Source organism: Corvus cornix, chromosome 2 (assembly GCF_000738735.6).
Source record: "Corvus cornix cornix isolate S_Up_H32 chromosome 2, ASM73873v5, whole genome shotgun sequence".
In the NCBI taxonomy this organism is placed as follows: Eukaryota; Metazoa; Chordata; class Aves; order Passeriformes; family Corvidae; genus Corvus; species Corvus cornix.
This window is the reverse complement of record NC_046333.1, coordinates 105,768,917-105,793,445: the sequence shown is the minus strand read 5'-3', so window position 1 is coordinate 105,793,445 and position 24,529 is coordinate 105,768,917. Positions and strand designations below refer to the sequence as shown.

Below are 24,529 nucleotides of genomic sequence, written 5' to 3'. Positions count from 1 at the left end.
TTTGTACTAAAATACCTCAAAGTTGGATATTATTTTAACAGATTACAAAATGAAAAAAGAGGAGGAAATCAATAATATTAGAATGCATTATGAGAAGAGCATAAACACTGAAAGAACTCTGAAGACACAGGTACAACGTTTCATGCAATTTAATAGCAATAATTACTTTGCAGTAACAGAAGTATTTCAGGTTTATTGCTTTTGTGAACTAACTCTTAGTTTCTTTGAAATTAAGCTTGTATTAACCATGATGTACACTATGCATGGTTAAATTTACAGTTGAAAGAATAAGTTTTGATGCTGTGTACTTTTTCAGTATTACTTTGATTGTGAGAGCCGTTTATTTTGGTGAAGGGGTTTTTTTTTTATCAAATCCCGTAACTAGAGGAACTGAGAAGTTTTGTGTGAAACATGCTGCATATATCATTTTTCTTACTGGTTCTGTTTTTTCTTAACAGGCTGTTAACAAACTGGCTGAGATAATGAATCGGAAAGATTTTAAAATAGACAGAAAGAAAGCTAACATGCAAGATTTGAGGAAGAAGGAGAAGGAAAACCGAAAGCTTCAATTAGAACTTAATCAAGAAAAAGAGAAATTCAATCAGATGGTAGTGAAATACCAAAAGGAGCTCAATGAAATGCAAGCGGTAAAATAATTTAATTTTTTTATCACATTGTGGAATCATCTCCAAAGGGAAAATGTATAGTTCCTAATGTACCTGAAAACAAATTAGTTTTCACATGTTCTAGGCTAAACAGGAGTTTAGTGAAGCAGAGAATTTGACAAGTGTGCAACTGTGCTTGTTCTCATTCATTTCCCCTAAATTCTTGACTGTGGAATTTACTGATATATTACAAAGATTAAAAACCTGAATACTATCTAACAGGCAGGAAACTGTCTGTTCATTTCACTGGTAGATGGTCTCCTTTTCATAACAAATGGTAATTTAGTAGATGAATCTGACTGTCTCATGCGTGAATACATCACTGGATCTTTGATATTTAACATTTTTCTTCCAAAGCTAAACAAAAGTTTTTACTGTAATAGTTTATTTCAATTCTATCAAAAGTACCTACATGTATTAAAAAAATAGTAATGAGTTTTGTTTTCAAAATATTTGGCTGCTGTACTTTTGGTAACACAGTAACTATGCATGTGTGTATATAAATACAGCAACTAGCAGAAGAATCTACGTACAGGAACGAGCTCCAGATGCAGCTGGATAGTAAAGAGAGTGACATAGAGCAACTACGAAGGAAAATTATGGACCTCCAGCAAGGAATGGATTCTACCAGTGTTGCCAGCCTTCCAACAGATGAAACAGATGGAAATCTTTCAGGTAAGAGAAAAGCACATTTGAACTACTTGTCCCTGTTGCTTACACGTAGTTTTGGAAGGTATTGTTTCCAAACAAGTTACTGCTTCTTAAAAATCTTCTGACTGTCTAATTCTATATCTCCACTTCCTTTGTTTGTTTGGGGTTTTTTTTTCAGACCTTGGTAGCTTATATTTAAGTCTTAGTTTTTTCTCACATCATACTTCCCACTGTATGGCATTAGCATAGTTGATATGCACATTTGTAGAATGAGTATCTTTACATCTCTTGTTTTTCAAATACAGTGAATACAATGTGCAGTATTTGGTGAACAGAAAACAGGGCCAACATGTCTACAACATCACAGTTGTGTTTTAGATCTTGAATGCAAAATTGCCTTGATCTTGTCTTTTCTTACTCAGTCATGTAGCAGCTCTGTGACAACTGGCAATATTTGCTGATGTGAAAAATAATTGTAGGAGTTTCCATAATGAATTTGTGGTTGTATGGTACTCTGATTTAGCGGATTAAAATAAGAACAAATAATACAGTGTAGCCAGCCATTTGCATGTGTCAGTACCAGGCACTGTACTTTGAGACCCACTGTTAGACTCATTAGTTATTTACCTCTCCCTTTCCCCTGTGTTTGAAAAGTGTGATCAGTTACTACTTTCACATGATCCGCTTCTGCATCTCTCAGTACAGGGAAAAAAAAAGTTCAGTGGTAATCAGGTGTGCTTGACAATTTCCATACGTCATAGCTAGGTATATCTTTTTTTACTACAGTTAAGTAATTTTTATAATTAATTGTGAATTTTTTAGGAAGTTTTTGATAAGTCTGAATTTTATTGTAGAAAAATATTTTTAAACATACAAAACCAGAGTACTCTTTTGGGTGTTTTATGACTTTAGTGGATGAGCAGTCAGATAAAAGTAAATAGAATAATTTTAGATGTCTCTTTTCCTGTTAATGCACTTCATGCTGCTCAAATTGCCACAATCTAGAGTTTTTCCAGAAGTCTTAGAGTGATTGGAATTTCAGGTAGGTTATCAGTTTTAGTACATGTTTTGATGTAGTTACTCCTTTCTGTGTCTGTTTTTGTTTCCTATCTTCCCCTAGTGTATTTTTAGATCTTTATTTTTAGTTAATACTTTAATGAATTTCATTTTAGAATAGATTTTTGTTCAGATAATGGTATAGTCTTTTCCTTCACAACTTCCATTTCGTTCAAGAAGCCTTTTGCACTCTGGAGTTTCATCTGGAAATTGCCATCTTGTAAAGATTTTGTCTTTTGACAACATCTTCAAGGCAAACTTCCACTGGAAATTCTTAGAACTATTATACTGGTTAAGGAACTTTTTTTTTTTTTTTGCTGTCACTTGCTAGGAGCTCCTTCTGGTATTTCTGAAATATCAGTACTTTCCAGGAGTCTTTGTCTTAGATAGTCATTCTCAGTGTATTCCATTTATTTAACAGGGATAAAAAAGAAATCAGAGGGATTTTGCTTATTAAAGTGGTTTTTTTTCTCCCCTCAAATTACAATTTGGGATGAAGCCTTATGTTTTTAAGTGTCTCCTAATTGAAGAAGACCGTGGTTTGTAATTTTGGTAGAAAATTTCTGAACTCTTTTAAATTGAGAGCTTTAGGGTTTTTTTTCAACAACAAAACAGGCCAGATTTTGTCTCCTCAAAGGAGTAGTTTTGAACTTCCTTGCTTTCTATCTCATCCATTTTCATTTAATGGCTGCTGTGTATTACATGGAAAATACAAATGCTTCCATCTGAGCATAGATACCTTACTTATTTTTTTCTTAAGGGCAGTAGTGTGTCAATATGAGCCATTGTGTCTCAGATCTTGAAAGGACTGGAGGAGAAAGTTCTTTCTTTGTCTGTCTCATTAAGGAAGGTTATTTTCAGTTTTACCTCTGGAGATGTGTGTAGTCAGGCTTTTGGCTGCACGACCTGTTGCTTCAGTTTTGAGGCAGAAATTTCAGTCTGTGCAAGATCTTTTCAAGTCAGCTGTTAATTTCCATTGTTAATTAGAACATCACAGTTACTGGAAGTTCTGGTGTTCTTGGGTGAGGTATCTACTTGTTATCCCTCAACTATTTCTTTTTTGCTAGCCTTTCATTTCTCTTCTCTTTTTTGCCCTTTTCTCTACACATGCCTCTGATTTTTACTGCAGTTGTGCTGCTGGTTTTACTGTGTGATACAGGTAGGACCTCCAATACATATTATTAGGACTTCTCTAGATTTAGATCATGTCCCTACTTACTGCCTTTTTCTTTTTTTTTGAATTAGTTTCTGGGTTGATCAGAATCTGAATAAGAAGCGATTTGGTAATTAAGAGAGTAAGTGACATTAGTATAGTCAGATTTCACACACTTGTGAAAGAGCCAAGCAGAGGGCAAAAAAGGAGTGCAGTAGCATTATAAAGACAAGAAAAAATCCAGACTTCTGAGTAGAAATAGCCCATGCCACAGAAAGAGGAAATTATCCAGCACATAGTTACTTTCCTGCAAACCAAGTAATTAGATTACAAAACAGAAGGTGACATATTACAGCAGCTCATTTGCTGCAGTTTTGTTATATGATGTTGATCGTCTTCAATTGTGTGCCAAGTTCCCATCAATTCCATAGCCCAAACTTGGCCATTCCTTCAGAGCACCTTGAATAGCATCTTGTTTAAGAGCTGGATGTGAGGAGTAGTCAGTGGGATTCTCCAGCTGGTGTACCAGTTCTTAAGGCAAAGAGACTCCTTAAAAAATTTTCAGCAAATAAATGGTTGAATTTTATAAGTAATTATAGTATGATTTATTCATTTTCCTGTCATGATAAAAACATCACCAGAGGAAAAAATGAAGATACAAAATAATATACACGTGTAAAAGAATGATTCCATGGTCACAGATCTGGCAATAGGCAGTCTTTGGTTTAATTGAGGAGAAAAATCAGTAAAAAGAATTTTTATACTCATAAAATTTTAACGAAAAAAATACTCTATTTAGAGGTAGACACAGAGAACTCATGTGGTAGCACACTTTACAGCTGCATTTCACTTGGAGGTGTTTTTTGTCTGTTATTGACCTAAATACTCCCTCAAATTCTGGTAGATCCTAGGGTAACTTACACTCTCCCAAGGTGGGGATTGGCCCCTTTAGACAATCCAGGCTATTCTCAGGCTTTAATCATTATGTGGATGAAGGTTTTTCCTTGTATTGAATTCTAGGCATGTTTTGTAACTCTCACTCCTGATTATTGATTCAGATAGCAGCTCAGTTGGTGTCCCCAGTGTTAATAGAGTCCTTGCTGAAACAGCTGAGATACTTGCTTTTTAATGATGCCTTTGGAATGCCTCTTCCTCCTGGCTGGACTTAGGGAGTCTTTATACTTGCATGATTGTAAACAGAATTCTTCTTTGCCAAGACAGACCATAATCGGGAACTTGAGGGGTTTTTTTCTCCTAATGGTTACAGGGCACTTAACCTGTTGTGAATTGCTTCTTTTCATCTGATTGGCAAGATCATTTAAGCAATTCAGCTGTCCTACAGGTTTAACTGCAGCACATATTTTACAGCATATGCTGTAAATCGTGTTTTGCCCAAAGATACGGTGGAATAATAAATGTGAAGCATTTCAGCCAGCAGTTTTATTGGACTCAGACAGGACTTCCTGTGGTACCTGCAAGTAGCCTGAATAAACCCCAAAGCAAGTTCCAGTCAAAAATCCTTAGTGAAATCCACATGAAATTATAGTAAGACAGTCTGAAGAAGGAAGTAATCAAGTTGGAACACTGGAAAGAGTTAGCAAGGTAGTATCTCCAGGTTTTTGGTTGCTGTGGAAGACTCTTAGGAGTAGGAATTCTTGAACATTAGAAAGAGATGCTCTGCTGTTCATGAAAGCACCCATATTTCTTAGCTCCAGAAAAACAAAAGGTCTCATAAATCAGTACAGTCATGGTTGCCTTGTGTGATTGAAGTCTTACTGTTAGAACTCTTATCATACTGAATCCCTATGAATCCTGGTAGTGTGGATACTAGCCATGGAGATGTTTACAATGCAAATCTACATTTAAAATATATTCAGAGAGAACTATAAGATCTGTAGCCTTTATGGAATTCTTTCTTCATATCCTATTCAGATCCAGCTAGCTGTCAGATATTTTTGAGGCCTATCTTGGATTTTCTGGATTGCAAATATGAGGTATCAATTCTGGGATTCTTTCCAAAATACAGGGAAGTTGCAGGCAATAGTTTTGAGCCTACTTTTAAAGACAGGAATGGAAGATTCTTTTTCATAGCCTAGATAGCCCATATTTTCTTAATTACTTAATCAGAACACTCATAAATATTATTCTTCTGGATCAAATATTTGTGAAATGGCCAGATGAGCATTTGCAGTTGTGCTATGTAACTCCGCCAAGGGAAATTAAACTGCACTATAAATATTACTTGAGAGGAACCTTTGTGGCAAGGTTGGAATGAAAGACCTCATCTACCCTTTTAAGAGTACATTTGGTTCCAGGCAAATCTAAGCTTTGTTGAAAAGGAGTACGTTTGGAAACTGTTACTTTCAACTGCAAGATGTTATTCACAGGTCAGAAATAGTCTCTCATTCAAACAGAATTTGCTCCCTAAAATAGATTTGTAGGAGACAGAAAAGAATGTCAACTGATTAATTTGAAATACCTCATTTGCTTCCTACTTCTCTTGAAATTGTTTTCAGAACGTGCTGAAATAGAAGGGAACCTAGAAAAATTCCTACTGTCTCTATAAGTGTCTCTTAAAATTCATCGTCATTGGATCTTTCCAGATTTTCAAATGCCACTATTTCAACACATGCATATTTCTTTTTTTTGAACAAGTCATCCTTCCTGTGTTCCTTTTGAACTGCAGTCACCCATACTTTGTTCTTTATTAGCAATTCATCACTTTGTTTTGCAATGGAAACTTGAGTTTTAGGATGTTTCTATAATTTCTAAAAATGGAAGAATCTTCTCTTAATGTAAAAATTAATCAAAGTATTCAAAACAAGGTAAGCATTATCTGTGAGGCCTGTAGACATGGAGGAAGTAGGTTTTCTTTCCCAAAGCTACTGAGTATCAAGAATTGAGGAGAGTCTGGAGTAGGGATGGGGAGGGTGGAGACCCCTACCTTCCAATCCCCATAGTTACTATGCAGATGCGAGAAGGCAGGGAGGCACAAATTTCCTTCGTTTTTCTGGGAAGTTTTCTTATTGGAATTAGTTCTGCTAACATGCTTTATTTCCAATTGATTTCAGTAGTTCAGTGATCCCCAGTGTTTTGATTCTCTTCCATGTGGAGAAATGTTAGGAAATTATTCCATATTTCTAAGTGTTGTAGTTTCTAAATATTGTATCCTGTAAGGCTAATGTGGGAAGAGCTTTTACGTGCCCCATTTGAATGACTTGCTAGGCTGTCAGTCTCTTTGTAATTCTACATAGCAAAGTACATGGACAATAACTTTTATACATTTGAATGCATTTCAGAGCTTGCTGGGATACACCTCATATAGAGTTACTCCTGAAGGACAAAAGGAACCACTAGCTCCTTAGGACATAAATAGTTGTGCAGAGTGTTTCAGAAAATTTTAACTTAATGTTTTTGAAGTTTTCAGTGCTACTATTATCTGGCTTCATAATTTTCAATTTTAGAAACCACTCTCAGTTAGCTGGATGGGCTTTTTAAATCAACAGTCCACGTTAGGCAGAATGCTAATTTTCTTGTGGCCCTTCTTTGTATCATGTTAAATTATTTCAGTAGTTTCATGGTGGGAAAATATGATACTACATTTCTCTTTGGAGAATTTTTCACTGAAAATTTGAGTAAAACACTTGTCTCTTATTCTTTATATCTAGTTGATTCTTCCTGCATTCCTTATTTAATTTTCTCCTATGCTTATCTTCTGTGAGTAATGGGACACCCATGTAGCTTTGCTTGCTCTTGTGCTCTCTCTCCCTTTTTTGTTTCCCATGGAAAATGTGGATCTGATTTGTTTTACTTCCTGCATCTTCCTGCTGAGTATTTTCATACAGCCCCTCTGAATGTTAAATTATGTTTACATTGAAAATCTCTTAATTTAAACTGTAACATATTTTCAAAGCAAAGTTTTTCCTGCCTGGCTCTTTGCAAACTATTTACATACAGTGTTAGATGTTGGCATCAAGGAAAACGGCTTTACTTTTATTGTGCAGTAACTGTGTAATCAGATGTTGGCTTGTGATGCAGCATGAATTAAATGCTTATACCTTCATTTTATTTAGCTGTGCTTTTTATTCTGCTTTGCTGAATAGGTAATTGCCCATTACTGCATGTAGTACATCTTCCTTTCTAGTAGTAGTTTGCTTTTGTGCTATTCTGCTTTATTATTACAAATACACAAAATTATTAAATATGCATTTTTTAAAACCAGAATCAAGACTTGAAGGTTGGCTTTCAGTACCAAACAAAGGAAATATAAAGCGGCATGGCTGGAAGAAACAGGTACAAACATCTTTTTTTTCTTTCTTCCTCAATTTCCTTGGAAAGGTTTTTAGGCACGTGGTGAATTGGTTTTACAACTCATATTTAAGAAACAAACAAAATAATTAAGAGTAATTTACTGTATGTACATTATTGAAGGAAAAAAACCCAAGAAAATTCAAGTTCAGTATGAAATCTTTAGTAATGACATTGTGCAAATTTACAACAGGGGAGGAAATGGTTTACAGTGAGCATCTTGGAACCATTAAAAATCGCATTTCTTCTTTGAGTTACTTCTTTATAATTCTGTTACGGAAAAAGAACCTCTTTGTGCAACTTGGCACCAGAGAGTAGGGAACACCACACTTAAATGTTCTGAAGGTCATGGAAGAGTGCATCACACTGTATCTTGCCACACATGATTTCCAAGGATGTTTCTGTCTCCCTTACCTTTAAAATGATCTGTTTCTCTTGAAAAGAACTAGTTTACTCTCAGAAACTGGATCTCTGTGCTGGAACTCCCACTCCAAACAAAGCAGTATTGTTTTTCCTCTGCAAAGGTTATGGTCTGGTTCTTTGAAACGTCAAATTGAGGTACTTAAGAACCAGTTTCTGATTATCTTTTCTGGGTTTTCAGTTCCCCCCTTTGAACATCTTCTAGTACAACTAAATACAAAAGTGAACATGGTCTCTAGAATTTTTTAAATTTTAAAAGCCATTTGTATGAAACAGTTTATTTTCCTCCTTCTTCCTTATAATCAAAGACTGCTACTGGGAATTACTGAGTTATTCATGACACTTTTGAAGTAACTTTCTCATTCCTGTTGAAAGGTATTTCTTAAATGTTCCTGTTTACATTCACATTCTACAACAGTTAGAAGTGGTTCCTATAAAATTTAAAGGAGAAGGGATTCACTCCTGTCAAAGAAGCACTTAAGTGTTTGTATTGGGCCTTTAGCTGCTGAGCTCCTTCTTTGAAGTACTGCTATTTTCAGTGGGCTTACATGGCCTTTTTTATACACTCCAAATGTTTTGAGTTCCAGACCTGCCTATTTTTACGTCAATATCAGACCTTGGTGATTTGTCTGTAAGTTAAAACCACCACCTATTCTGGCTTGCTGGGAGTGAGTGTTAAGTTCTGCCCTATTTCAGCTAATGGCCAGTCACCTTCCCCCCTCCCCTTTGGGTAAGGGAAGAACAAAATCAGAATTTATGGGTTGACTTAACAATTTACTGAAAGCACAAAGCAAGACTAAGACAAGCACAATAAAACCAGCAATATTAATAGCAAAAGTATACAGAAGGAGCAGGTGTTTTGCCCACAAAAAAGGTGTTCACCATCAGGAGCAAAACCAAATGGTGGATGCTTCCTGTAGATCTGTTTGATAGCTAAAGCTGCTTGACTCCTCTTGTTATAGAATTGACCATGCCTGGGCACGAATCATGTAGCTTTGTTCTGTTCTGGATTATGTAAAATACTGTGTCATTTTCCTGTCAGAATACTTCAGCAGCCTTTTATGGTTGTCTTTTAAAAATGGAGATTACTTTTGTGTTCTCTGATAATTGAAGTTTTAAACTCCTGATAAATGCAGCTTCTTCAGTGAAAGACTATCAGAATTTCTTTAGGCATGCCCAGTATAGGCATATTTACTTACCTCAAGATATTTTAGGCAGTTAATCCATTCACACTTTCCTAGTTTGAATATGGTCACACTTTGGAGAAATTTGAGCTGCAGATGGATGGCTCAGTCATGAAATAAATTGTGCTGATAAGGTTCCTTAACTAGGTTCGTATCAGTGAGACACAGTTGTGAGGGACCATGTTCACTTACATGTGCATTCTGTTGGCTGAACTGTACTGCAGCTGAAACAGGCTGGCACGTAGTCAGTTTCCTCATGTGCTTCTCATCCCAAAACTGAAAGTGCAGGAGAATTTGGAAGGTGGGAGGTATGCAACCTCAAATACAAGCATGCCCAGATTAATTTAGAGAAAAAGCAAAATTACACTAGCAATTGGATTGGTGCCTGAGTTGTTACAACTTGAGCTGCTGCATTTCTGACTCAAATGTCGGTAACACTGATGTTTTTGTTTTTGTCCCATGGCCTCTGAGTTATTTAGCTTAAGTTAGAAAGGGGTGAGTGTGGAAAACATATTTGAGAATAAACACTTCAGTTATACCTAAAACTAACACTAAAATAGGTTAGCCATATTTTTATCTGGAGCTTAATTTCATCCCAAGTGAAGTTGGTAAAATATCCTTCAAAAACCACTGTAGAACAGAACTACTGTCAGAAGATTTTTTTTATATGTTCAGAACAGGATATTGAGGCTGTTGTACATAACTCTTTTTGGTCACATTTAGTTGTTTTTTCACCAAGGCTTATATACAGTGTGATAACTGAATTCCTTTGCAGTCAGAATTTGCATTTGTGATAGTTGTCATCTTAAGGGCTTCCTTTTATCTTTGAAAGGCAGAGGTGCACACTTCAAAGATGGAAGAGGCATTAGCTTTCTGTTGGAGTGGATAAAGGAATTGAAGCACAGTCTTTCTTCAATAGGAAGAATCACAGGAGGCTCACACTATTACAGCTTAGTACTTACTCAAGTTGATTAGGCTTTCTATTAAGGAATTGTGACAAAATGCCCTTTTGTGGATTTTTTTAGATGCATTTCAGTAATTGAGATTTACAACTGTAGCTCACACCTTGCACTGCACATTTTACAAACACTGTTGTATAAACTTAAGATGACTTTCATACTCAGGCTTTGAGGTCAGCTTCAAGTCCTGTGTAAAATGAGGTTGAAACCTCCCCTTGTAGAAGGAGTAAACATAGTTTCAAATTATCAGCATCTGCATTGTGCAGAAAGCCATCCAGTTACCTGCCAGTACTTGGAATTCAAGATGAACTATTGGTGCAGTCATTTCTCATGCTTTTCTCTCCTTTCGCCTCCTCCTGGGTTATATTACATGTGAAGCTGGAGATCAGTATAGACAGAGCTGTCAGTTTACCTCCTTTTAATGCTCTTTAGTGCCTCATACCTTTCAGTTCCTTCTAAAACATTTGAAACTGCCGGGGGGGGGGGGAAAAACAGCCACATCTGTCACTGAGTTTATGCTTGTGGACAGTTCCAGCAAAGATGTTGGACTTGCAACTCCCAGTGAAGAGCAGCAGGCAGTGAATTCCAGTGTTGAACTTACTGGGAAGTGCTTAGGTTAGAGGTGTTTGATCTTAACTCTCTCAGTGTATTCCTGGGTACCAGACCTCTGTTTCTGCTGGTTCATTTTGGCTCTTTTTTTTTACCAGTCCATTAAATTGAAAGTGTAGGAAATAGCAGGAGCCATGGGACTCTCTTTTAGCCTACCAGCAGTTTTGTGGGAAGTACCAGTGAGTCCTGCAGGCCTGGAGAACTAGAGAAGTTGTTTACAACATTATCAATAAGTGATAATTTTTGCACTGTGTCACTCTCAGTGAAACAGTAACTTTCATAGTAACCTGCCAGTAGCAACTGAAATTTGTGAGTTTGTGTACAGCTGGACTTAGAGTCATCACAAGCATTTTAGAGTGATCCAGTGACAACGCAGTCACTGTAACTGTAGCATTGCACAGCTGTCAATAGTGTAGGTGCCTGCAGGATGATATAAATATCTCCTGATGTTAATTTGAAACCTTTTATTTACTCAGGCTTTTTATGTGCATGTGGGAACACATTAGGATAAATAATTGCTTTTTAAAATGCAATTTCAACTGTTGTACCCTTTCTTTCCATAGTATGTTGTGGTGAGCAGTAAAAAGATACTGTTCTACAATGATGAAAAGGACAAGGACCAGTCTAATCCATCTATGGTACTAGATATAGAGTAAGTAAAGTTATTGTTAGTTTTGATACAAATTGACAAGAGTGTTGTGTGTGAAATAGCAGATAGCAAATCCAGAAGCTCGAAATAAAAATTCCATACATAATTTTTAATTTCCCATACTAGTTGGAAAATGTCTATCTGTATTTCAGCATACCATTAACAGAACTTTGACAGTACTTTTTTTTTGTCCTATGATTGCTAAAAGTTAGAGAAAAAGAGAAAGGATCATTGCTGTTCTAGTTCAAAGCATTTCTAACTTCTCCAGCTGTTTTCTGTTTAAAGTGATAAAATATATTAATTGTGATTCCTTTACATTGGTTATACATGAGGAGAATTGTGTCAAATATCACTGAAGCCCATCTCTGGTACATGACTGTGATGTTTGAACAGCTGATTGACATTATAGGATCTTACAGAGCAGTAATTGAAAAAAGGTTTTAGAATTCATGAATAGTTTTATCAATGACTAACAAATACAGTGGTCTGGAAGGAATTTCAAACTCAGGAAGTGCTTAAGCTGCCAGTTGCTCATAACCAGGAAAAGAGTTATTTTCCCTTTGAACTGTTTCTTTCTCTCTTTTTGTAAACATCTGCTGCAACTACTGTTGAAAACACGAGGTTGGGAGAGGTGGACTTAAGAGTCTTGACCCAGTATAAGATAATGTTTGTTCCAATTTTAATAGTATTTTTGACAGCTGGTGCCCCAGATTTCCTTTTGTGATGTTTTGGCATTGATTATCAACTCATAACATGATTTAATAAAAAAACTACTGGATAGTATTCTACTTAATATGGTTACTTCCATCCAGGTTTTCACTAAGCTTTTCTAGCAATAATGTTAGACTTCCTAGTGTTTTGAGGAAGTATTTGAAACCCTTTATCTTAAGTAAATTTACTATGCTGGATCTTGAGTCCATTGTAAGATAACCCTCTTTCCATGCTGTGAAATATTTTGGTCTTACCTGGGTAGACAAAATCTATATGGTTTATGAATTAGTTCCTGAAATCATATTGCAGCCTTGAAGAAGGTCATGTTGCTTGCATAGTTTCTAAGAACTTCAAAGCAGTTTGATAGTTGTTCTGAAACATACATGTAGCCTTTTAGCATTTTCTGATGCATGTTTCTTCTAATCCAGTAAGCTGTTTCATGTCCGGCCTGTAACTCAAGGAGATGTATATAGAGCTGAAATGGAAGAAATTCCTAAAATATTCCAGGTAAAAAGAAATATATTCTCCTGTCTATTTAACTCTCTTGAAAAAAAGAGGTGGCTTCTTTGAAAAGGGTATAAAAGTACTTAGTGCTTCAGCAGTAACACAGCGGTGTTCTTTTTCAGATTCTCTATGCTAATGAGGGGGAATGCAGGAAGGATTTGGAGGTAGAACCAGTACAGCCGGCAGAGAAGACAAATTTTCTAAATCACAAAGGCCATGAATTTATTCCCACGTTATACCACTTTCCAGCCAACTGTGAGGCCTGTGCCAAACCTCTCTGGCATGTCTTTAAACCCCCTGCTGCCCTAGAATGTCGAAGATGCCACGTGAAGTGCCACAGAGACCACTTGGATAAAAAGGAGGAATTAATTGCACCATGCAAAGGTATACTCATGGTTTTTGGTGTTCTGTATTCTCTGCGTGGTTAAGCCACACGTGCTAAACTATTGGAGGTGAATAAAAGCACTTCAGTTTAAAATGAAACCCAAACCTAAAGTTCCATGGTTTTAGATGTGAAGGTTACTATTAAAGCAATAGGCTGTTACACTGCTTATGAACAGGCAGCTGTGGCAAACCTCTGTAGGGAGGCCTTTGGTGGTGTAACTGATGGGGCTCTGCTGAAGGCCCTGAGAGCATAAGGTTGTTCCCTACAGGTTTGTGCCCAAGTACTGGGCAGCTCCTTGGTGCCCAGACCACTCCCTTATACCTGACCTATGCTAGGGACAATTGCAGTGGCTACATCAGCAAGTTCTGCTAAAACCTTGCATCACAGACTGGTGTAAAGGTTTCTTCTCTGTGCTTCTGTGAAGTGGAGCATTCAGGGTATGTACTCTGGAACTTGGCCATAGGGCACCCACACAACCTTCCAGCTTATTAAAATTGTAATTAGCGTAAATTTCTCATTTCTTGAATATTCATGTTAGACTCAAGAATCTTAATGCAGAATGGCAAATAGTGAAAAACATTATATTCATCATTTCCCCTGCTGTTTGTTGTCTTCCAAAAATAGATAAACAAATCCAGTACAAGAGTTTATCTGGATGCCATTGTTCTTCCAGTGGCACGGTTGGTGTGTCATAACTCTTACTTTGGTGAGGAGCCCTGATTTTCACTGAATCATCTTCCTTTTCCTTGTAGTGAGTTACGATGTAACTTCAGCAAGAGATATGCTCTTACTGGCATCATGTCAAGATGAACAGAAGAAGTGGGTGACTCATTTAGTAAAGAAGATCCCTAAGACGCCACCATCTACTTTTGTTCGTGCTTCTCCTAGAACTTTGTCTACAAGATCCTCAGCAAACCAGTCATTCCGAAAAGTTGTTAAAAATACTTCTGGAAAAACTAGGTGAGAAATAAGCTACAAAACCTACAGATCTTCTTGACTAAAAAAGAAAAAAATCTCAGTTTATAAATCCTACTTCATGTGAAATTGTGAAATAATTCCCTAGTTAATGGCTGTTGAACGGCTGTTCTAAATCTTTGCTCAAATCCCTAAGGAAGGAGCAAAATTCTCCTGTTATTGTGGTAAATTTATCTGTTCTTCACATTTGGAAAAGTACCATGGAGGTGGTACCTGGCCTGCCAGTGGTTTGGAAGGGAGCTGGTTGCCTTTTTTTTCCTGTCTAAAGGCAAGGCTCAGCAGATGTGTCAGCAATGGCATTTAGCAGCAAGGATGATCCACAGTCATCTCATCCATGGATTGACTCAGATCTTGCATAATCTAGAAGTCGTCTGCAAATGGGGCTGAAACGAGAAATTTACAGATTCTGTCTGTTGTTGGGCCATTTCTTTTGTTGTGAGGCCACTTAAGTATTAATTCCATTCTTCTTCCCTACTTACTCATTCCCGGTTGTCTTCTATTCCAGGAGTTGTTTCTCTAAGCTATTTGTGACCCTATGCATTAACCAAGACACGATGTAAAATACACTTTTTTAATGCTTAGGTTACTGTAATCTGATTTTAACCTGCATTAGCTTCTGATACAGTATGTGTGTTGTTTTCTCCCCAAATAACCGATTGAATCGACAGTATGGAACGGAAACTAGTGTCTCAGTAAGGAAAGAGTCTTCCTAGGTTGGCAGGGCTGTCAAACAGTCCTGGCATGAAATGTAATAAAAGCAAACTTTTGCATGTAAAAAGATAGTGGGTGTATCATGAAACATCCTCCTTGAAGGGAACAGTAGAGAAAAAAATATGAAAGACACAAGGGGAGTTGATTTTCTTGTCCCCAAGACTTCCATCCTAAAACATAAGTGGTCACAGAATGGTTTGGGTTGGAAGGGACCTTAAAGTTCATCTAGTTCCAGCCTACTCTGCCAGGGTGGATCAGGTTGCTCAGGGCCCCATCCAGCCTGGCCTTGAACACTCCCAGGGATCATAGTTTTGAGATAGCAATATTTTGAGTGAAGCCCCTTAAAATAATCTCATCCAGGAAAATCACTTTAGGCCCCAAATACAAAGCTGTCAGTATAAAAATCAGTGATGTTGTGGGCAGTTTGATGTTCGAGATAATGCAACAGCATGAGGAGGACATAAAGAGAAAGCTGTGACCAGCAGTTAAGAATTTGTAGCTGTGCCAGAGTCCTTGGGAGAGAAGCCATAGTCACAAACACTGAACAAAGTCTCAATTTACCAGTTACAGTTCAAATGGGAGGAATGCAACAAAATCATGGTGTAATTTTACATTTTTCAACACCAGCACTTAATCAAGCTGAAGTTCTGAAATACAGAAACACTTCTGATTTGTGAGGAGATTTCCTGGGAAGTGGGCAGTTTTTCCTTACTGTAAAAGTCTGTGGAAAACAGTGAGTGCAGTGGAAAAGCACAACTGAGTTAAAAAGACTGTAAAATTAGGGATTGCTTACTAAATGAAGTAGCATCTTCAGCATTGTACCAAATAAAGACAAATTGGTAATTGTTACTTTCGGGGGGGGCTCAGCCATGTTTGTTATGTACTTACATGGTGTGTACTTGTACAACAGAATCTTGTCAAACTATCTGTCTTGTCTAAAAAACGTCCATTTCTCCCAGCTTCAGAAGGTTTTATAAAGCTTCATGATGTTTCCAAACTTAATTTTTCCTTCAGTCCAAGGAAATGTTCTAAGACTGGCAGAAAAATGTTAGACACTTCCAAAGGCTTTAGCCAGATTCTGTAAGACTTTTAGTCTTACCTGCTAAATTTAGTCTTACCTGCTAAATTTAAAATATGCATAATTAATAGCTGTTGTTTAACATCATCTTTATTTACAGTAGGACTGTTGAAGAAATACTCCTGTTTTATGGCTGAAAAAAATATGAAGTGCTGTATGTATTGTATGATACATTTATTTCAATGATAATCAGGATTTTAAAAACTAGTTACTAAAGACAGACAAGGATACCAGAACTGGTTAAAGAGCTCCATGACTGATAAGTAAGATTTTTGAGTGAGTCTTGGACCACTTAAGCCTGAAAGAAAAAGATATCACGCTGCTACTTAAAAGGATTGGGTAGAAAAACCTTCAGAACTGATGATGTAAAAATCATTAATACAGTTTTAAAAATGTGACACTGCATAATGTTAGTCAACATTGCTTACCAAAAAGGTGTTAAAATTAAGAATCTTTTGAAGAGGGAGTGTTCTTGGACAGTAAAAAAACCCCCCAAAATAAACAGAACAACTAATTCCTCCCAAACCAACCAACCAGCTAGTGGGATTGGAAAGAATTATTTTAATGTCATTTACTTGTATCTTTAAGATGTGTTATTGGATAATCTAAAACAATAGCTGAAAGATGCTGATTGTACATTTTAAAAATCATCCTCTGGTCTTGAGTGTACAGATTCTTTCTTCCTCCCTGCCAACCCTTGCCTGGGTAAGGATAGTGCATACTTCCTTATTTCACGTTTAGATGTTTAGAGTTGTAGACTTTCTCTTCCAAAAGACTCTTTGAATTGTACTCTGAGTATGCTTTCCTTTCCATTTATCCTTGTGAGGTCCTCTGGTAGCTGTAATAATCAGCTTTCATCCATACACTTTTATGGGAGAAAAATCCATTTGCTTAAATCAGTTAATTGATTCTTTTTCACTCTGTCTTAATAGAAATGCTGGTTTGGAGTTGCCTTTAGCAAGGACAAGTGTGCAGCTAATCTGCTATAGAAGGAATAGATTTGCATATTTGAAAGGTTACAGTAACAAAGGAATGGGTATGTTTGGGAACATCAATTATCCGGACTATTTATGTTATTAATTGTATTGGCATTGTCCTGTGAGAGTGTTAGAGAGTCACAGAAATACACAAGTAGGGAATTGAACTTATTTTTAAAAAAAAATGAGGAACACCACCATTAAAGCTCTTTTTAAGATCCTAATGATACCATAAGTCTAATGGCTCACCAGCACCAGGAGGAGGACAGCTGCACATTCCTGAGTTTTATCTTGTGTCAGTTCATACTTCATAGATTACCAGAGTGAAGTGATCTATTTTTCAGCAGAAAATTAATCCAGGAATGTTTTGACTAAAGGAAAGCCAAAAGCATGACAACAAAAAGAATCCAACCCTAACCCCACAGAAGAAAAGCCTGTGAATTTCTGTTGGGTTCAGAAGTTGCAGTGGTTTGGGGGAGAGCCTCAAGAATGAAAGGAGGAAGGGTGGTGGTGATGGTCTTGCACGAGTGAATGTCATGTCAGATCAGCTGTTCCAAATAAGTTTTCTCCATCTGCCCTGGTGTACAACCTCTGCTCACACGTTTCTCCATCACCCAAGGAGATCTTCCAAGTTCTTGGGAAGAAATAAAGCTCTAAAGTTTTCTGTCAATTCAGAAGTTAGTACATGGTTAGTGCATGGTATCTTATCTCTCTGGCTTCTTGAATTTATCTGACAAACTGTGGCATAGATCAAACAATTAACATTTACATTACTCTTCTAGACTGACCCCAAAACCAACTAGTGAACTTGATGACATCTTGCTTTTTGATGATGTCAAATACTGACAGAGCTTCTTAGAACATAGAATTAATTACAGGAAGCTCTGTTTTAATGCTGCATATTGTAGGCTCTGATGGTGGAGAAAGTTCTATTGAGCATAAGCCATTTAGAGAGGCACAGCACTTGAGCAGCAGGAGTATTGGGGGTGTGTGTGTGCTCCTGCCTGTCACAGTGCCTGGAGACGTGTGCAGGAGGCAGATGGGGGCTCCTGCACCTCCCTGATGCTCAGGGAGCTCCTTGGGTGGCTTTGTGACACTCTCTGTCCCCATCAGACAGCTGCCACTGGGTTGACTGCAGTGTAGTGGGGCTGCATGGCACTGGCAGAGCAATGCGAGCAAATGGTGAAAAGATTCAGAGTTACTCTGAGCAAAGAAGCACTAGAAAAAGGCCTGGTTGGAACTTTTCATTCTGGCAGTTATACTGTGGACATTTTTGTGGCTTTCTCAGACAAATTTTTTTTGTAAATTGTATCTATGAACTAGACAAGTACTGCTGTGATGGACTATGCCCAGCCTGTCCCTGATACCACTATATATTCTGTCCTGTGTGTTTAAAAAGAAGAGGCAATAGATTTAATATAGGAAAATTCACTTCTAATGTACCAGTGTTTAAATTTAGCTTATTAAATAAATTCACAGTGAATCTTATATACTGAACACTTAACTGGCAGCTCAGCACAGCAGCTGAGCTAATCTGACAGCCTGTTGCTACTTAAAGGGGAGGATTTTCCCTCTCCGTCTTCTTTCCCTTCTCTTCTGTCCTTGGATCCTAGGTAAGTGCTGTAAATGATCCATTTTGGACCCTTCCATGAAGGTCCACAATTCAGTTTCCTGACTGTCAAAAAAATACAGACTTACTGTGCCAAGCTACTGAGTGGATCAGTGCGCTAACAAGTGCAGTGATTGCCAAAGCTGAGGACAGGTAAGTAGGAGGATGCTCTCCTGGGGTCAGGAAGGTGATAAAGTGGAGGAACAGCAGGCTCTTTTCCTCTCAGGAGGCCAGTCAATTATTAGATCAGCCTCTATGAACTCAAGATGCTGCATCCTCTTTACCTAGGTGTGGGAATAAGAGAAGCAGCAATGTTTTTTATGGGATATACTTGTCTAGCTTTTACTAAGTATCTGAAAATTGTTCTCTTGTCAGACAGTATAGCAGAACTTGCTCTCGGTGATGGAGTCCTACCATGTAAGCAGGCATTAACTGTTTTGTTGAATGGATACAGACTTGAGCACATGCTTGAAGACATTTCAGTACATTTCATTCAGGGTCTGACCCACCTTTCTTTGCAGTTGGTAGGCAGTGCTTCCTTGACTTCATGGAGGGGTGTCTCAGACCCATTGAAAGGAGCTTCACATACAAAAGTTCATCTTAAGTTCTATTCCTCATTTTAATAACGTATCACTAATGAATATGAATGAGAACTTCATGATGAACTCGCTGGCATTTGCAGTACTGCTTCAAGATTGGAACCTGCACTTCATAGCTTACAGTCTGCTGGTTTATTCACGTATTAGCACAGCTGAGGGGTTTTGTTTTAATATAGTTGGACTTGGGCACTTGATCAAGTTAGTGCATGTTTAAAGAGGGGAAACAACCAACCAGCCACATTTCTTGTGCATCAGATGAGCTCTGCAACTGCATGTGCGTGGTCTTAGCCTAGAGAGCCTTTTCTTGTCCTGCAAGTGAAAGAGGGTCACCTTGCATTTGCCATGAGTACACCCATGATTGTTGACTCTTAACTGCTTACTTGTAAAGCTGCAGTAATATCTGCAGTAAAATCTGTGTGTTCTCTGTGTTTGCTTAATGTTTTTGAAACTGAGAACAGTTTGTGGAAGATGATGTATGTATGATGTTAGTATTGTACCTTGTGAATAGAAAAAAAATTTGGTTAAAATAAAGTATTTTCTTCACTGCAGCTCTTGGCAAACACGCACTAGTGTTACGAAGCTAATGTTTATATTTGTTATTAATTGTCTGTTTTCTTCTTTGTTCCAGCTAACCACATGTACAGTGCTTAATGGAACCTCATGGGATGCAGTCAGAGAAACAGGGCTTTTTTTAACCACACAGAGCAGTGCAGACGGGCTGTTGTTCCTTTCAGCATAACTATCACAGGCTTCAGGATTAAGATTGCTATTACTGTCTCCTCCTTGCTTTGGCACAAAAGCACGCTGAGGGTGTTTAATTGCGGGTTTGCCTCAAGGTAGATTAGATTAATTATTACTATGTAATGCAAGTTAAAGCAAATAAAGCTTAGCTAGGTGTATTAAAAAGGTGCTGCCTTTTTGGATTTTTTAAAAAAGCCTGTCAGTCACGATGAAATGCAGCCAACTTTCTTCGTACCAGTGAAAGAAAAGGACTGTTAACCCTGTGAAGGGGATATTTATGTCAAGATGAGCATATGAAACGGAGTAGAAGAGGAAGGTTTCTCAATGAGAAGGACTGCAATTGCTTTCAAGACTCTTAAGTTGTGCTCTTGAAGACTGCAGAACTAGCTTAAAATGAAGCCTCATCACTTGAACTTCAGTGCCTTCACTGCAGAGTTCTTTACAGCCTTAATCTTAACCACCCACTATGGAATGGATCAAAGTGTTAAATATTTTGCATTATGCTTTACAAAATACTGATGCAGCAGGTTTGTAAAGGGGGGAAAACAAGTAATTGCCTTTAATCTATGCATTTTTGCCAAGCCATACTGAGTTATTTTATTGTTAGAGGCATTAGAAACTAACAGTAAAAAGAACCACCGAGTTTGGAAGCATATTTTGGGGTACATCATTTCTATTACTGTATAATGTATTGCCTTACAATTTTAAGTGATAACGTACATTAAGTTAACAAACATTTAAGAAATATATGCACTGTTTGAACTGTAAATTATTCTTAGAACACTTTTACTTGGTTTTACATTGTTCTTTTAGTGCCTTAATTTGAGATAATTGTATTATTGCCATGTCGATAAATGTAGAAACCTAAAACTAAAGAAAAGAAACCTCTAAAAAACTATTGCATATCAGTAGTTTTTACTGAATTTTAATTGGTTGAAGTATTGTAGATGCTAGATGCATTTTCTAAATTAAGTACAATCTTTGAATGAGAATTCCTCTTACAAAGAAAGACTGATTCTTGTTCATAAGCCAAGAGATGTGTAGGCAATGCAAAAAAAAAAAAAAAAAAAAGCAAAAGCTCTAGGTAATTCAGGAATTTCAGTAAATGCTGTCAGACTCTTGCTTTGTAGCAGGAATACATTCATGGTATGGGCAGTATGGTTTTATTTTATTTTATTTCTTAACCAAATACCTCCTCAGTAATTTATAATGGCTTTGCAGTTGTGTATTAAATAAGAAGCACTGGAAAACTGATTCGTCCTTAGGACGATTTGCATGTTTCAAGTGGTATTGAAAGCCGCACTGATGGATATGTAATAATAAACATATCTGTTATTAATATGGTAATGACTCTGTGCTCATTTAATGAGAAATAAAGTAATTTATGGAAAGACCCTTTTGAAAATGACTGGCATGGTGTTTTCTCCTGAATGTAGCTTATACATCTTTCTAAGCATTCAGGCATTGCAACAGTTTCCAAGTACAAGGTGCATTTGCAGCATAATGCCCAGGGCACTCTGAATTTTTTTTTTTTTTTATACTAATGAATAAGTAAATACTATATTAAATAATGTTTTCATTTCCTTATTCTCATGGCCTGCTGTAGTAGCCTAATTTATATTTATTATTCAACCACCACCCTGAGCTGGTCTTGTGATTGCTTCATCCTTCATGATGCAGGTTTGGAGCTTCAGAAATCCCACTTATTTGCAGGAGGGAACACTATTCAAAAGACAAGGTAGTTTTTGTTGGTGGGGGGTTTTGGGGTTAGGCTTGTTTGGGTTTTTTTGGAACAGCCTGCACATCCCATGTAGCTAGCTGTCCATAAATCTCCCTGGGTAATCCACCAAGGCCTGCAGAACAATAGAGCAGTAAGGACAAATTACATGTGAATGGTTGTATGTCCTTTGAAGGTCACAGAGCTGGGAAGTACAGATAAATAGAAGCCATTCATGTAATTTCAGGAAGTTCCTCTATGTTGAGCTTGCTGTGTCAGAAATGTCAGCACTATCTAAGCTGTGCCTGGAGTACACTAAAGACAATCTTCAGATCACCAGTCACATTGACTGTGAGCTTGTCAAGCAATAAAAGGGATAATTATGACCTGCTTTAATCTTCTGTCAGATACTGGGAGGGGAAAAATATAGTAAGATGAATAAACATCTCTTACTTAAATATGCACATTGTAATAGGAAATTTGGAGCAGTTGGAAAGGCCTGTGGTCTCTCTAGACCCAGATTAGGTTGAGGATTGCTTTTCTGCTTTCTTTTATGTGTAACTGGCTACCTCTGCAAGCCCAAAACCTTTTGCTTGAGTAATTTATTAATAAAAAGTAGTATCTTGTAATTTCATAAATCTGAGAAATAGCATAAACCCTGTTATGAATAGCTAATGACTAGTGGGAAGAGGGAGGCATTGTGGAAAAATGGTTTTTGCTCTACAGATTGGCACCTACTGTCATTTCCAGAGTTTTTTTAGTAATGCTGAAGTTCTGCAGTTCTTTTTAAATGCTGATTTTATGTGGGAAAGCAGCAGCAGACATAATGAAGTGTAAAATTACATTGACTTGTGTGTCTGGGATAAATTGCAACTAAAATGCTATAATAACAAAGTCTAGACGTGCAAATTACAGTTTGCGTGTTCTGGTACACTGATGTTGGCACTTGTTTACTGTAAGCAAGGTGCCTATCTACAGGAATACTGATACTTGGAATAAAAAAAGCAGCCAAAGGTTTCCACTGTTAGGAGAAGTAATGCTCACAATCTGAACTGCAAGTCTTCAAGAGATGTGAAACGTGTAAGCTGTGAAGAGCCAGCATCTGTCACCCTGGGTGCCTTTATACTGGTGAAGCTGGAATTTTACAAGCTGCTTGAGAAATCAAGAAGTCTAGATTCTTACATGATCCTGTTTTTGTTGATTTGCCTCCACCTTTTCATTTTTCTATGACTGTATTAGGTTCACTGGCATTGGTAGAATGCAAAAAATCTGATTCTCTTCAAGCCTCCCTATTCCTGCTGAAGGCAACAGGAGAGAAAATGGAAAGAGTAGCTAACTAGTAAAACAGCCTGGTAATAAAAGGATATACAGCCTCTTCCACAGGTGGGATTTTCCTACAGTAGCCACTGAGGCTGTAGCCAGAAGCAAGTCAAGAATTGTGCAGCAAGAGGAGAGGGCAGCAGGTGCTGAGCTTCCCTCTGATCTGGTGAACTCTACTGGGATTTGTTTCATATACTAGTTACAAACATTAAAAATGCAACTAGAGATTTGTTCTTGTTCCTTCCCCCAGCTGTACATTGTGACCCAGAATGTAAAACATTTGAAAACTGCTGAAATGGAAGAGGTAACAAAAATAGGGGGTGTTGCTACTTTAAACATCTCCTGGATTGCTACGTTTCCTTTACTGAAGATGCACAGAAGATACACTGGAGCTGTAGATGCCTCATCCCCCTGAGTGTTCAAGGCCAGGTTGGATGGGGCCCTGGGCAACCTGATTTAGAGAATGGCATCCCTGTGCATGGTCCCTTGCAACCCAAACTGTTCTATGATAGAGAGGTTCCCAAGAACATTATGTTCCCCACAGAAAATAAATTATACATTAATAAATGCATCTGCCAATATATTGAATGAGGGTAACTCATCTTGACCTTCAAAGAAACAAGAAATGTAAATGCAGCATTTTAATTCCTGAGTCTCTGGTTATTTAAAGTCAATCTTTGTTCTATCACAGGTATCACATAGGTGCCTAAAGCATGCCTTGCAAAGGGCTTTGGTTTCCTTCCCCACACCTTTTGCTGTATCACAGCACCTGCTTGTACTGGCTGAGGGTTCACCTACCACTTGTGCTCCTCGGAACCGGCCCACGGAAGATTTCACAGCATTAAAAGCCTTTTCTAAACAGATCTGGACTTGCTCTGAGCCATCTTCTAGCATCCATATATCCTGCCAGGCCTGTTGGCCTACTGCACTATGGTGCTGATGACAGCCCCAGCTTTTGGATCCAAGCTGGCCTGTATCCAACCAACTCAGGATGGGAAGGAGCCCTGCTCAGATGGTCCTGTCACAGGCCACAGAGACACAGCCAGGGCAAGCACTTCCAGTGTCCCCATGTCCCCACCCAAGGTTCCCCCAGGGCCTGAATTTACTAAGAAAAAAGGTGCATTTAATAATGTCCAACCAAGCTTTTACAGTTTTAATGTCAAGGTAATCCTAGCTCATATTTATACATCAGGTTGCACTCTTTCTCTCCACACTCCTTATGTCAGTTTGTGTAAGATTGAGGGAAACCAGCATCTACTGATCCCCTCCTTTAGTAAAAAGGCACACGGCTGCTACTGCAGGAAGAGCCCTACACGGTCTCGGAGGAAAAAAGCGGGAGGCAGTGGTTCTTCGTCGGGATGATTTTTCCTGCAGATAGAAATGCCGTTTTCTTCTCTTTCAGCACAGCACCCTCTAGTGCCTTCCCCAAATCCTGGAAATGCATGGTCTGTGACTGCCCGAGCACTGATCAGCTAAGGGTTTCTCTAAAGGGAAGGATGTATTCAGAGCAGCTTCACACCATAGAGCATTCGGCTTCCATTCATCTGG

The 24,529-nt window shown here is 37.8% G+C and overlaps 1 protein-coding gene across 8 annotated transcripts in view; it reads left to right on the top strand.

Annotated features, from left to right (window-relative positions):
• ROCK1 (Rho associated coiled-coil containing protein kinase 1) overlaps nucleotides 1–21,349 on the top strand; it is an 85,847-nt gene extending 64,498 nt beyond the window's left edge. For 3 of the 8 annotated variants that reach the window (XM_019284037.3, XM_019284034.3, XM_019284038.3), the window contains exons 25-33: nucleotides 42–130; nucleotides 459–647; nucleotides 1,175–1,340; nucleotides 7,748–7,818; nucleotides 11,569–11,657; nucleotides 12,794–12,872; nucleotides 12,992–13,253; nucleotides 14,007–14,214; nucleotides 18,980–21,349. In XM_019284037.3, the coding sequence (XP_019139582.1) occupies nucleotides 42–130; nucleotides 459–647; nucleotides 1,175–1,340; nucleotides 7,748–7,818; nucleotides 11,569–11,657; nucleotides 12,794–12,872; nucleotides 12,992–13,253; nucleotides 14,007–14,214; nucleotides 18,980–19,007 (1,181 nt within the window). In that variant the 3' untranslated portion in view covers nucleotides 19,008–21,349. Of the gene's footprint in view, nucleotides 1–41; nucleotides 131–458; nucleotides 648–1,174; nucleotides 1,341–2,321; nucleotides 2,359–3,501; nucleotides 7,243–7,747; nucleotides 7,819–11,568; nucleotides 11,658–12,793; nucleotides 12,873–12,991; nucleotides 13,254–14,006; nucleotides 14,215–18,979 lie in introns of those variants that run through there. The other 5 variants (XM_010396366.4, XM_019284036.3, XM_019284035.3 and 2 more) reach the window with 4 other exon arrangements.
• The last annotated feature ends 3,180 nt before the right edge of the window (nucleotides 21,350–24,529 follow it).